The sequence below is a fragment of the Nematolebias whitei genome, chromosome 7, assembly GCF_014905685.2.
Source record: "Nematolebias whitei isolate Nwh7 chromosome 7, NemWhi1, whole genome shotgun sequence".
NCBI classification, from domain to species: Eukaryota; Metazoa; Chordata; class Actinopteri; order Cyprinodontiformes; family Rivulidae; genus Nematolebias; species Nematolebias whitei.
The window spans coordinates 35328752-35342758 of record NC_056504.1 but is presented as its reverse complement, the minus strand read 5'-3'; the positions used below and the strand labels follow the sequence as shown (position 1 = coordinate 35342758).

The 14007-nt window shown below is 39.6% G+C and overlaps 1 protein-coding gene across 1 annotated transcript in view; it reads right to left on the bottom strand.

The window, feature by feature from the left end:
* The window catches only part of LOC119411852 (TOX high mobility group box family member 2), a gene marked incomplete in the record, with an annotated part of 120445 nt that extends 109809 nt beyond the window's left edge, over positions 1 to 10636 (bottom strand). The window contains 1 exon segment of the mRNA XM_037678801.1: positions 10089 to 10636. Coding sequence (XP_037534729.1) covers positions 10089 to 10181 — 93 coding nt within the window.
* Between the last annotated feature and the right edge of the window lie 3371 nt (positions 10637 to 14007).

The following is a 14007-nucleotide window of genomic DNA, read 5'->3' as shown; positions in this document are numbered from 1 at the left end:
CACACACACACACACACACACACACACACACACACACACACACACACACACTTGGCTGTGGGCAGCACCGACACAAACAGAGCCTGGCAGAGGACCAATCCTTGACAAGCTAACCAGGTAACTAACTTCCTGTGCAAGCCTGAGCTAACTCAGTCACAATCCAAGAATATTGGGTGAAAAAGCCTAAACCTGTTCATTTTTATTTATTATAAGTAACCATACCCAGATGTGGAAAGAGTACTGAAAATTTGTGCTCAAGAACACTGCTTAAATTGTACTCAGTTACAAGTAAAAGTACTGGTGTTATAAAAATACTTAAGTAAAAGTACAAAGTACTCTTCTCAAAACTACTCGGAGTATTAATTACTTTTTAACCAATCGATGTTTTAATGTGCTGTCAGTAGAAGGCATTCAATTAGATTTACTGTACAAAGTATATAATAGCTATGGTCAAAGCACATTTCTCAGACGAACATTAAAGTATATAAAAATTACACTAAGGCCATTTCTCTGGTAAATAAATGTAGATAAAGCAGGAATTATGTTTGTTAAAAGAAAGACGAAAAACTGTTTAAACTTTTCCAAATACACTGCCAACAACAGGCAGGCAAGTGTCTTAAACTCTGACATTTCTGTCACCCTTCACTTTCTGAATCATTTGTTCAGTGTCAGTAGGAGATGGTTTTCTAAGTTAACAGGGTCTATCCGGCTTCGTTTGGCTGTGAAGAGTAGACTCTAAATGATTCTCTACTCTATGGAGTTGTCTTTGCTTACGTCATATGCAATTGGCACATTCTCAATCTGAGAGCCTTATTGGCTGCAAAGATGAAGATGAACAGTTTGAATTTTTTTCAGTAGCGACTTCTGATTTTAAAAGTAGCCAAGTACACTGCCTGGCCAAACAAAAGAAAAAGTTGCCACCTGGTAACAGGTATTAGGGTAAGAAGAGAAGCAGATGAAGTGATGCACCCATCATGACTAGTGTCTAGTCATCAATGCAAGATCTTGGTGAAAAATTAATGCAACACTGGGTGGAAATTGATGTTGTGACATTGCAGAAGTTTATCGAAACAATGCCACAGTGAATGCATGCTGTGACCAAAGCTAAAGGCGGTCCAACGAAATATTAGTATGTGACCTTTTTTTTGGTGGCGACTTTTTTTTTTGGCCAGGAAGTGTAGATGACATGGTTTAAATTGTACTTAAGTATGAGTAAAATTACACACTTGAAAGAAATGCTCATAAAAGTACAAGTACCCAAACAATCTACTTATTTGCATTAACGTGAGTATTTGCAATTCATTACTTCCACCCCTGGCCATACCAAACTAAACATTGATCACAAATGACCAATTTAACACAGGATCATCACCTACAGTACCCCGTGGGTTTAACTGTTTCTGCTTCACAACATGAGAACATTTCTGTGGTATGTGCTCTCACATGTGCACTGGTGTTTATTTATGCTTTGCTAGTGCAGACATGTTTGCATCTGTATGCAGGAGAGAGTGTGTGTGTACCTGTGAGGGAACAAATGTCTTGGAGTTTGTGTACTCAGTGGGCCCATGGTCTTTTGAGTATGGACCTGAACCAGCCGTCTCCAGTTCTGTTTGCACAGGACATGCCTCAGAAAGCTAAGACAACTGTTCATGTATGCCCAGGCTTGTGAGCTTTTCTTAATACACCCGACAGCTGAGTTCTTCAACATCACAGATTGTATGTATATCACAGTTTTTGTACATGTATCCCATGGAGCCTGCATGGTAGCTGCATCCTATCAAACTCACTTATTATGGGGAGTTACAAAGAGTCTGGCGCAAGTAACAGCATTTAACAATGCAACTTTGACAAATGCAGTGGTTCTCATTAAACATACTTCTGCACCTGAATCCTACATTTTATTTAAAAAAAAAGCTTTTGATAAAGTTTGAATTGTTTTTTTGATGAGTAATTTGGGGCCTTACCAAGAGTTCACTTTCCCATGTGGTAACAGCAAACAATAGGCTGATCTGTCACACTTTGTCAACAACCTGACCTGTCAAGATCCTTTAAGATCACACCCATTCTTCACTTTTTCATCTCCTTCCTTTACTTCCTACTCACAGGCGGTCTCACACCATTTCAGATCAAGCCTTTCCTGGAAAAAAAAAAGTCATGACAGCAGTAAGACATCAGTCATTGCGCTGTAAGAGACTAACTGACAAGAAAATTGTTGGAAAAACTGTTAGCTCTTTGCAGATATGGAAGTGAAACATGATGTGCCATCTGTGCTTTTATTTTCTCAAATGTTGTCTTGGGTTTCTCGTGCAATGGTTACACTAATTTATGTGCCAAAACTGGTTTTACACAAATCTGACATGGCCAATAATCATGCTCATAATCTCCAGCATCTAGAACAATCACTTTATGGTCTATTTGTTTATAAATTACACAAAGTAATTGTACTAATGAAGAAAGATCAGCTTTGTTGTTGAGGGAATTTCAGCTTTCTTGAACGCTACATGTTTTATTGCTTTCACACTGGCATGCTGATACCTTCACCAAAAAAACAATACAAGCAACGAAATGTTACTGTACAATGATAAGGAACACAAAGTTCACAGTTGGGGGTTCTAAAAGTGCTGCAAAAAAGAGTGAAGTGCGCACTTCCTGACCTACAGACTAAACCACATGCATGTGGATGCAACTAAATGTCAGCAACAACAATATTATTCAGTTGTTGCTCTTGGTGAGTCAAGATCTAAAGCCTCAAAACCTCAAAATGTCATCACAGTTCAACCCATCCATCCATTTTCTTTACCCGCTTCTCTTTTACAAGCTGTGTGGAGCTGGTACCTGTCTCCAGACGCACTGCGAGAAGCAGGGGACACCCTAGACAAGTTGTAAGTCCAACACAGGGTCATAGAGACAAACAAGTGTAAGAGGAAACCATGGTACCCGGGGAAAACCCACTCGTGCACAGGGATAACATGCAAACTTCACATAGAGAGTCTGGGAGGCGAACCTAGTGCATTCTTGCTGAGAGGTGACAGCTCTAACAACTACGCCGCTGTGCCGCCTGTCATCACAGTTCATACGTTAAAATGTGGTGATGCCTTGTGATAACAGCGTTCAATGCAGCATTTTGTTTTGTTATATCGTAGCGCTGCTAAATGTGTTTTGCATTTTTATCTCGAGCAACACATGCTGAGCAGTGTTTTTTTTTTTGTTTAAATGTTTCGTAGAAATATAAAATCAACATTCAGTGTATAATAAAAGTAAACATTAGTAAGTCAAACAAGCCTTCAGTTCAACAAGCAATGAATCAGAGGTTGTTTTTTTTTCATACTGAAGTGCTGATGGAAAGCAGATGAATCTGCTCTGAAAGGCTACGGTAGCACGGAGAGAAAATACAGTCTGTATTCCCTTTTCATCAGCAGACACAGCCCAGAACAGGGCACCAAAATGGTTAAATAAATCAAATGAAGCAGATATTTCTCTCTCTCTCTCATATACTCAAATACACACTCGTACGCACATAAACACACGCGCGCACACGTGCACATTCTTTAGTGAAATCCATCAATCAGCATTTCATGCAGTTTGGGTTTGAACCACACCAAATGCACTAAAACAATAAACGTACGTCTTTCAAGTTGCTATCTGGACTGGAACACATCTGGTGGCAAGGCTCATTTTGGTTTCCACATTGTTGAATGACATTACAGACTCAGTGGCAGGACGAAAAATAAAGTACCCCTAAAAATCTTGTCCTAGTTTCCCTCCAGTTTTTGCCCTTATTTTCCTTCTATCTTCATGCACACACCAAATCTACATCCCCCTCCTTGCTCTAACCAACTAACCTCTCAAATGTTATTTCACCGGCCCATCCCCCAACCAATCAAGAAGTGAATATAAAACAGCGCAAGGTAACTGGGCTGCACGAGGAAAGTGGTGGAGGAGAGGGCAGACAGACAGGGGAGAGGAGAAGTCAAGGCGATTGCTACTGAGAAACCACTGACCTCCTGAGGTGAAGACAGTTTAAAAAGCCTCGGCTTACTGGACCCGACATTACACAAGAGTACGAAACACACCCAGCATCCAGCTGAGCAGCAAAGAGTCAAGCCTGACAGTGGTATTAGGCTTTCAAGGAGCTGTGACGAAAATTAAGGTTAATGTGATTTAATGAGGGGCACGTGCAGGGCCGGGGCTGGGCCTCTTCAGCTTGCAATCAAAGTCAAATTTGGAATTTCTCTGACGTCTTGTAATGTGGCCTAAAGTTTGCATGTTCCAAAGCCTGCAAGCCTGCTATCTTTTTTTTTTATCTAAAACAAGAACGAAGTCTAAAATTAAATCTATTGGTTGACAGATTACAGTGTAAGAACAGCATGGACGTGACGTAACATTTATCACAAAACTCAACTTGAGAAATTTTAGCAAACCTATTGTCATGATTCAGGTCTCATAATCAGTCAACATGAACATAATTAGCCCATTTCTATGGACTTTGGTGATTAATTTGCAAGCCATGCAAAGTAAACCATGAAATCTATTTTCAGCCATTGATGACTTATGACTTTTCACACTTTTAGCAGCTCTGAGTCATCAGATGTCCTGTCTAGGTTATAAAGTGCAGAGCAAATAAACGGTGCTGCAGCAGGGCTTGGGTTGTCATTGTACTGCAGGTTAAACACAACTCAACATTGATTAAAAAAAAAAGTGTGAACATTTGTACTCCTATACAAGTACACTAAGCATATTGTTACATTTAAAATACTCATTAAAATCTAGGGTATGTGAAAACATAGAATGAAAACTAAAGTACTGATGTGGCAATAGAGTAGCTTTTACAAGAGACAATGGGATAAAATATATTAATAAATATAAATTGTATGGATGCACAATATTGTATTTTTGGCCAATAGCCGATATGTCGATACTGATATTTTATATACTTTACTTTGTCAGAACATAACCCTCTATTTAGGCTTATTTGCTACAAAAATTGTGTAACTGCTGTAAGAGGTGGTGACATACTGTATATTCAGTAACAGCCATATGATATGCATAGAATTTTAAGTTATATTAAATGAAAAGTGTTAAATGTTATTCAATAGAATTAGTCACTTGCAATCCTGTTTGACTTGTGGAGACTTGTTCCGGGTTCCTAGCTGCAGTGTGGGATCCCCTGCACTCTTGTGCATGAAGGACAGCCTTTTTAAGTTCAAAGTTTTTGTCTATCCATTGTGCCGTAAGACTAATCATGCTAACAAGCTAACACTTGACGTCCAAATGTCTGTGGTAAAACTCACCCAAGTGCTATCGACTGTTAGCTTCTCATTGACGTTGGAAATGACGGCTTGTAACGCCGGTAAGGTTATGTCGGAAAAATATCCCCGACTGGGGACAATGTAGTGAGGCTCAACGTAGTCTAGAAATCTTCAGAATCTGACATCCTCAACATAAAAGCCCCTTCCACACTGACATTATAATTTTCCTCTCCGCCGTGAGATCAGGTAGGTGCGCGTGCGACGTCATCACGTTGTGCTGCTGCTGCAGGCATCCTTGTCACTGGTTTGTCATACAAAAACAGCACCTTTTATATCTGTGAGTTATTTTGATGGAATGGCCGATGTCTGATATTGAACTTTAACGCTAATATCGGCCGATACCGATACCATGACGATAATATTGTGCATCCCTAATAAATGGATTGTAAGAAATGACAAGTTCTAACAAATGTTTCCATTTTAACAAAAAAAAAAAAGTATATTTCTTGCATTCAAAACAAAAAAGCCTGATAAACACAGCCTGTTTTCCTCTTACTGTAATGGACTGTGTGCACCAAACACAATCTAAGCCCCACTGCTCCAGAGAATAGCACTGTAGCTACTTATCATTAACTGAGAGACACAATCAGCCCCAGGCGATCCAGCTTCCCTGCATAACCTTTTGACATTGCTGCTGGGAAGGTAAATGAGAAAAGAAGTTTGACACAGGGGGGAGATATGGAGAGACCAAGAGACTCGATTACGAATAGTGCCAGGAAATGGGTAGACCAAAACAATAACATCATAAAGTAGGCTCGTAAACATATAGCTTTTAAAATAGAAAATAAAATGCCCATCTCATGACTTTGTTCAATGTTTTTTGTTCTGAGTTAACTGCCTAGAACTGGATAAGAACAATAAACTTACAACTTTAAGAGTTCCCAGCAGTTCCAGCTACTCTGACTGTGTGCGTTTGAGCTGTGCACGGGTTAACGTGTTCGCAGTGGGAACAGTTGGGATACTGCAGCTCGGACTGGCCAGTCAGCAGAATGTTCTGAATGGGCACAATGAAAAACCTGAAGTCCACGCTGTCGACCCAAGAATGCTTGCCTCCATGTAATTAACTTCTCCGTGTGTACAGAATGAGGTTCCACTGGAATAACAGTACTTTTTCTGTTTCTATTACAGTTGTGTTTCCAAAAATAAAAAAAAATCACATTGAGAATTCAATATAGATATTTTTCCCCTTGCACGCCCATACTTTGAAGTATCCTATGACTAATTTAGTGATTTGGGGAACATTTACGGTGCAAATCATTTGAGAAAGGGTGCTCTGCTAAAACTGTCATTGCTATCTGAGTGGACACATGTCTGCTTTGTCTTTCAACCCGCACAATAAAGCAAAAACAATGTATAGATTGTGGTAAAACACATTTCTTAAATTTATTGCAGTCCTTTAACGATCTTGCATGCCCTGCATGAACAGACTGATGGAGTCCTTTGCAAAACACTCAAGCAAAAGTATATAAATAACATGTAGTAAGTTGGAACAGATGGCAGCTATGTAAAGAATAACATCTGCAAACCATTAGATTATAAACCTACAGAATAACTACAGTATAATTACATGAGAGGCTCTCTCTTGGGCACTGTGCAATTAGAGGGGAGAGGGATGAGGAGAAAGTGGAACATCTACAGTAATCTATCCAACTTCATTTCATCGGAGTGATTCTGCCCGGGGGTATGCACAAGTCATAATGCATTTGACAAATAGTCTCCCACTAAAACAGGCATTTGCGAAGAAGTGGCCTTCAGCACTCTTACACACAGCTGAGTGTACGCTGAGCAAACAAGCCTCCCACTCAGAGAGGAAAGATACAGAGAGACTTCAAAAAGATTAGAAGAAATCTTGGGTGAAAAGTGAAGATGACTCACTGTGATTGTGCAAGTGCGGGACAATACAACTTGGATGGAGTTAAGAAGAGCAACGGAGCCTCGGGGTCCTTAGCAAAAACACAAATCAATGCTCGTCTCATATGTTCTTTGTTGCATTGTTCAGAAAAGTGGATGCATACTGTAGAAGCACAATGGTTTTGCTTTATTTTCATGATCTCATAATCATTTTTTTGATAAGAAATCAGGTTTTGTTTTTCATAATTAGGGAATTATCTGAGTGCTGCAAGTGGACGGTTACCATTTGTAACATAGCAATAATGAAATCTAGCAAAATTTGGGTTGCCTTAATGAGTTTAGAGTTGAATTTGCAATTATTTTAGACAGGGGAAAGTGCAATATTTGAAATTCAGGGTATACGGTTAAGTTTAATACAATGTGGGTGCAAAAGGTGTCCAAGAAAATAGCTCAAACAGAAACGACACCCCGCTGGACGCAGCTTACAATCCAAGCATTACCATTTTTATGTGGGTAAAACTGTATTTGTTTTAGCGACTGGCTTGTTTTTGTTGATGTATGAATTTCAAGCAAACCCTTACTCAAAATTCAAAGCACATTTACATATTTGTGGCGTTTCAATCATTCTGTCAGAGCGATCCATATTCCTGCCACGCATCAATCAACCATCAGTTTGAATGTGGTCAATCAGCTTAAACCGGTTTCAGCTTGCACATTCTTCACAGTCCTTGTTTAATAATAACCCTTTTAGGTAGAAAATAGAAAGAATGCATTTCCGGTTACTGTACATGCAACTGCATTTATAATTGTTCTTATAAAGCCACACGGTCACTCTCATGAATAAATGTGTTTTGAGTTTGCACCACCAGAACTGGAGGTGATGCTGTTTTAATAAATGGAATGTCTCACCTAGTTTTATGCTCACTACCTTATTGGTGTTTTTAATATTGTGCTGTTATGTATAATCACACCTTTGGATTTCACACCTTGAGACCTAAAAAGATTTTAGACTTTAAAGCCTTTGCAATTCTTAGACTGAAAATATGATGCTGGCAAAACAAAACAAATACATTTAATTTGCAAGCCTTACTGGTAGCTGAGGCCATTTTAAATACATGTTGCGGTGTTTAAGCACAAGGTTACTTTTCTGAATAAAATAAACCTGACATAGAGAACCTGTATCATTTTTTAGTGCAAAAGCAGGTGTACAGTGACAACATTGTGCCACTTTGCATCTTAGTCACAGCTGTTGTGTTTCTAATGACAGTGTTACATGAATCGGTCCTTCAGACCCAAACATGCTGCTCACTAGCCACTGAATCATGATAATTAGTCGTTCATTGTGTTAAAACTATACATTCCCTTGATTGTAGCCTCAGTCGGAAAAAAAGGAAGGCACCACTGTGATCCTAAACATACACATGGAGCTAAACTCTGCATGCCTACTGTGTGTTTGTGTGTGTTAGCTGTACCTATGCACAGAAACACCTACACAAGCCCAACAGATGCAACTTAACCATGAGGGTACCCGTGCATTCCGGGTGCTAATTATAAAATGAGTGAATTGCAGTTTTTCATGTTATTATTGGTAAAAAGTTGGGATGCAACTTGAGTCAGTGCAATTTAAAACAATCTTTGCAAGTGAGTGTGTGAGTGTGCTGCTATCTGCATGTGCAATGCAAACAGGTGACTGTGAACAGGAGAGATTAGCAATCCAAATATTCCTTTGTGCTATAACGTTTCACGTGCATCATTCTGTCATCAGCAAATGTAACTGCCTGCTGGCTTTCCTCCAGGTGTTAAGGAAGCAAAACATGCAAAAGGCTGAGGATCTGGGGTAATACCTTCTTCTAAGTCTCACCGGTGTAGGTGCACGCGAATGTTTGCACAAGTTTTACCTGAGCCATGAAAAATTAAAAAAAAAATCTGCTTTAATTGGCTTGTGATTTTGGACTATATGCAAGTAGGTTTGTTTGATTTACGTTTAAAGCCGTGTCAGTGACTGTGAGCTCCACGTGGAAGCAATCAAATTATACAATAAGCTCTTTGACAATCCTCAGAAAAGTCCAATTCAATTTAATTTCAATTCAGTTTAGAATCAAAGGACCAAACTTAAAAGTGGTGACTAAACAACAGTTGTATTCTTATTCTTCGTGGGACAGAATTGACTTGAGGATAATGCTGCGTAAACTGTTCTTCATTTGGCAACATCTTCAAAACGCTGTAACTATAAACCAGTGATAAAAAAAAAAATGCCTAAGAGTTTTAGTCCCATGTTTTAATAATGGTCAGCGAATAGTTTGTGCCCAAAAAGTATCTTGCAAATGGATTTTTACGCACAGAAGATAGGGTGTACCAAATGTGCAACGCTTATTTCTTACCTAAATAATAGCAAAAAGAAAACAAACTGATATGAAGCAGAAATGGACACAGCACGCAGTTAAAACCACATTTCAATGAGCTCTTGATGCTTATTTATTGAACTGTGCACCGGCTATCATCACGTGGGGACTTGTTCCATGAAACAACACTTTTACGCAATTAGCATAGATGAGTTTTAGTCATAAAGAGAAGTTTGCTTAAGTAAATATCAACTGAGACACAATCATGTTCACATTTACTGTTGGCTCGGTTTGATGTGAGAAAGCAGCGGCGCGCTCCAAACGCACGCGGCACAGCAGCTCTAATAAACACATAATTACAAAATGCAACTGAAGGAATCTTCACGTTCACCATCTTAAAGCAGGTGTCAGTGAAAACAAAAAGAATGCATAAAGTTGACCTTTTGCAGTAGATTCGTGTTTTAATGATCCCCAGGGAGCCAGAAGTGCCGGATCATAGAGCCATCGATGGAGTTCTGTGCGCGTTTGCATCTGAAACTGAACATCTGACCGAGTTGGAGGCTGGGACGATGAGATAACTGCTTACCTTGTTAGAATGATAATAGTCCAGACTGGAGTCGGTAGGTAATGTACATGAACCCACGCTGGAATTAGGAGCTGGATAAAATCTCACGTCCATCTCAGAGTCCGCAAGACTGAAGGCATGAAAACGTTGCTCCAAAAAAAAAAAAAAAAGAAAAAGAAAAAAAAAGTGTGTGATTTCTCTCTCCCCCTGCACACACGCTCTCTCCCTCTCCTTCTGTTTCGTGCGTTAAACCGAACAAAAAAGTGCAACAAGAGGATAAAAACCAGGTCTCTCCAGGCGCTCAGCTTCTATATCCGTCCTTTAAATACTTCAGCACTGATATCTGCGCGATGATGCTCTAACATCCCTACAAAGTTCACTTGGAGAAAGGGAGACAGGAGCCGGGAGCTTCCCGAAAACTAAGAAGCAGGGCAGTTCGTGAAGTTGTTTGAGGACGAACCGAGCCCCGGTGGGTCGGAGGTAAAGATGCAAAGGTGATCGTGCTGCTCCCAAAGAGCCCGTTCTCTCCCTCCAAGGTTCCCAGGCGCTCTGTGAGCTTTGTCATGCAGGAGCGCATCTGACGCGTCCGTGCGCTCCAGAGCTCCCAGCGGCCGCTCGGCTGCGACCTCTACCGGCCAGAGGAGGGGACAGGCGGGGAGAGGACCTGGAGAAGCTATCTTTCAGAATGGTTCCCATTAACCTTGGTTCTCCAGGAACACTGTGCTGCATGTTTTAGTTGTTTCCCCGCTCCAGCACACCTGCGACAGTGTTTTAATAACTTCCTCAGGTTCTGCAGTTCGTCACACATTCATTCAAGGTGTGTCAAAGCAGGGAAACAACAAAAACATGGAGGATAGATCTAAATTTTTCTACCTGGATTATTGAGCATGCATCAGGATATGGAGGATAGACTTCCTCCAGGACCACGGATGGGAACCACTTAGAGAATTCTTTCAAGGAATGCATATCGCCCGCTGCTTTAATTCGAAATGGCCACCACAGCCACAAATTGTGTTGGCGAATGGAGGATGTTGAGGATTGTCCTCATCTACTTCCACACAAACAAACTCAATTTCAATAGTTTTGAGTAAATTATAGCTATTTTGTGTTGGCAGGCACAGATAAGCTATGGTGGCCATCTTGAATTGAGTTAACTCCAAATGTTAATCAGCTGTGGATGAACATCCAGTGATCCATTTCTTAGAGTTTCTTCAAAGCCCACCCCGTGGTTCATGAGCTGACAAACAAACAAACACACAAACATATTTGTTGGTAAGCTTGGAAAACAGCTTTTAGCAGATGTTGTGCAGTGGACAGCCCTCTGAGCATGTGCTGAGAATGACTCTCAGCTAATACCACAACAAGTTTTAGCTTGGCATGTAAAACTGGTTCAGATGGTATTTTTTGTGTTTGTTAGAATCGATTAGGTGTAATGGACAATTGGAAAAATAAAGTGAGTTGTAGATGGCAACCCATTTGCTAACAGTACAGCAACACACACACACACACACACACACACACACACATACACACACAGAACCAGGCAAAAATAAAATTGCTCCCCATTCGCTCTACTGATTTCACAGGTGTCAGTGCTTCTCTTGTTGGTGGATAGACGTCATAAATGATGAAGCTTGCATCAAACTGTTCAATTGTAAACAAATCAAGAATCATTTCAAGAGGATTAAGCAATTTTGCTGTGCTTTAAATATAAATAAAACTATATTCATTCAACCTTTATTTATACAGGTTAATCTGAGCCTCGGGGACTCATTTACAGGAGAGACTTGGAAAATAAATAATTAATAAATATCAACTAATTATAAATACAACTATATTTATTTCAATGTAAAAAAAAAAAATCAAACTACAGATAACTCCTAATATTTGGGAGGGAATCCAGGATTTTGAAGAAGTTATACAATAAAATGGCTGTTACCTTAGCAATGTTTTTCCAAGTTAAAAGGAAATTATTCAGGTATTGATTCCATTGTTTTGTCATGAAAACTGGATTCATTTAGAATTTTAGATTTTTTTTTTCACATCTGTAAATATAGATGTATTTTGGATTTTGCAAAAGGTGTTTAAAACAGTGCTGTTTGGCTTCAGACTGAAAATATAAAATCCCTCAGTCTAAGACATTAGCAGCTCTCTATGTCTGACGGAAGTCTTATTAAAAACCTGCCAACATTGTTAAACTGATAGTCTTTAAAGTTGCTGTGGTTTTTCTTGTCACATTTTCCTTTTGTTCCTTCTTAATGTGACTGACTGAACTGTCACTGAATGTGTGTTAACACAGATATGACAGCACTGAATATTAAGAATGACAGGTAGAGTCATTAAAGAAACAAAAAAACACTAAATTGCACAAGAGAACGTTATAACACGGTGCATAGCTGGTTTGTTTCGGCTGTAAGAGTGCCAGTAATAAATTCTTGTTAGTATTCTAAAGAAGACAAAGTATAATATCAGTAGTTTTTGGATTTTTTTTTTTTGTTTTACATTTGCTTTTTGTAAGTTTGTCAAAGTCTTTATGTGGATGTGAACAGTCTTTCAAGTTACAAAGACCAAAGTTTAAATGTCTTTTACTCCTGATCAAGAAACTTAACCTGAAAAGCTTGAAATGTCTCTTCTGCCTCATGTAAAACATTCACATAATACCTGTGCAGTGCCTCAACTCAAAAAGGTGCTGCTGTCAACAAACCACCATTTTTAACTAGTCACAAAAGAGTCTTTCAGGAGGGGAGATTTAAAGAAACGAGCTAAAATTGAACATTTCAAAAAGAAAGTGGCAGGAGGTACTGCAGCAAAGTACGCTAAGACATAAATGTGTTTATTTATTTTTTATATCAAAATGTTTTGGTTGATCCCCAAACCAGCCTTTACAGACATAATGAATTATAACTGGACAATAATTCGATATTATATATCACAATATACTTTTATTCAATAATGGTGATATGAGTTTTACGCACATTTTCGATATTTCAATAAGATTACAGCGTTTCACTGACACATTTCTTTTTTCTGTTTGGGTCGGCTTCAACCCGAACAGAAAAAACAGCGACACATAACTATGTAACATAACTATGTCGTTATGTATGAGTTCTACAATTGTGCCACTCGAGGTGGCTGCATGTTGGAGCAGCTCTGTTACTTTCATTCTGAGATTTTGCTTTTGGAAACTTTAATTCCTGTTTGAATGGATGTAAATCACATTTTTTTGGATTATTGTTTCCTCTGGTGTCAGATGTTGTGCAGCTGGAAAAATTTTTACCGAAACTTTTTTAGTGTTGGACATTTGTTATGATGCATAACCATGGCAACAAGGCAGTTTTCTACAACCAACAGCAGCTGATTAACATCTCAAAAGCTCAAATAATATCTCAACTACAGCCCCAAATCTCGTGAGTTGAAAAGGATGTTCTGTGGACGCATTCTCATCTACCTGCCTGCTGTGCTCGAGTGTCTGACCACTGAGATCCTGGAACTAGCAGGAAACACGGCTCAAGACAGCTGAAGGACAGGATCGTCCCTCGACACCTACAGTTGGCTGTCCGCAGCGACGAGGAGCTCGGCAGACTGCTGGGAGTAGTGGCCATCGCTCTGGGAGGAGTTCTGCCCGGTATTCGGGCGGTCCTACAGCCCGGGGGAATCGAGAGGCCAGTCTGGGTGGACGGATCGAACGGCATCTGCAGCCAGTTTCTTAGGATCCACTGTGGGATGGACCTTTACAAGAGATCCTTCCTGCCTACAGCCATCAGCATCTATAACATCTTAGTGAAATGAGGATAATGAGTTACAACAACAAATAATTTCCCTTTGGGATTAATAAAGTATTTTTGAATTGAATTTAATTGAAGTGCGTGGTGACGTACACCACACACAGAGCTCAAATGAGTCAATGGTAGCAGGCTAGGCTAATCTAGCGCGCGGTGTT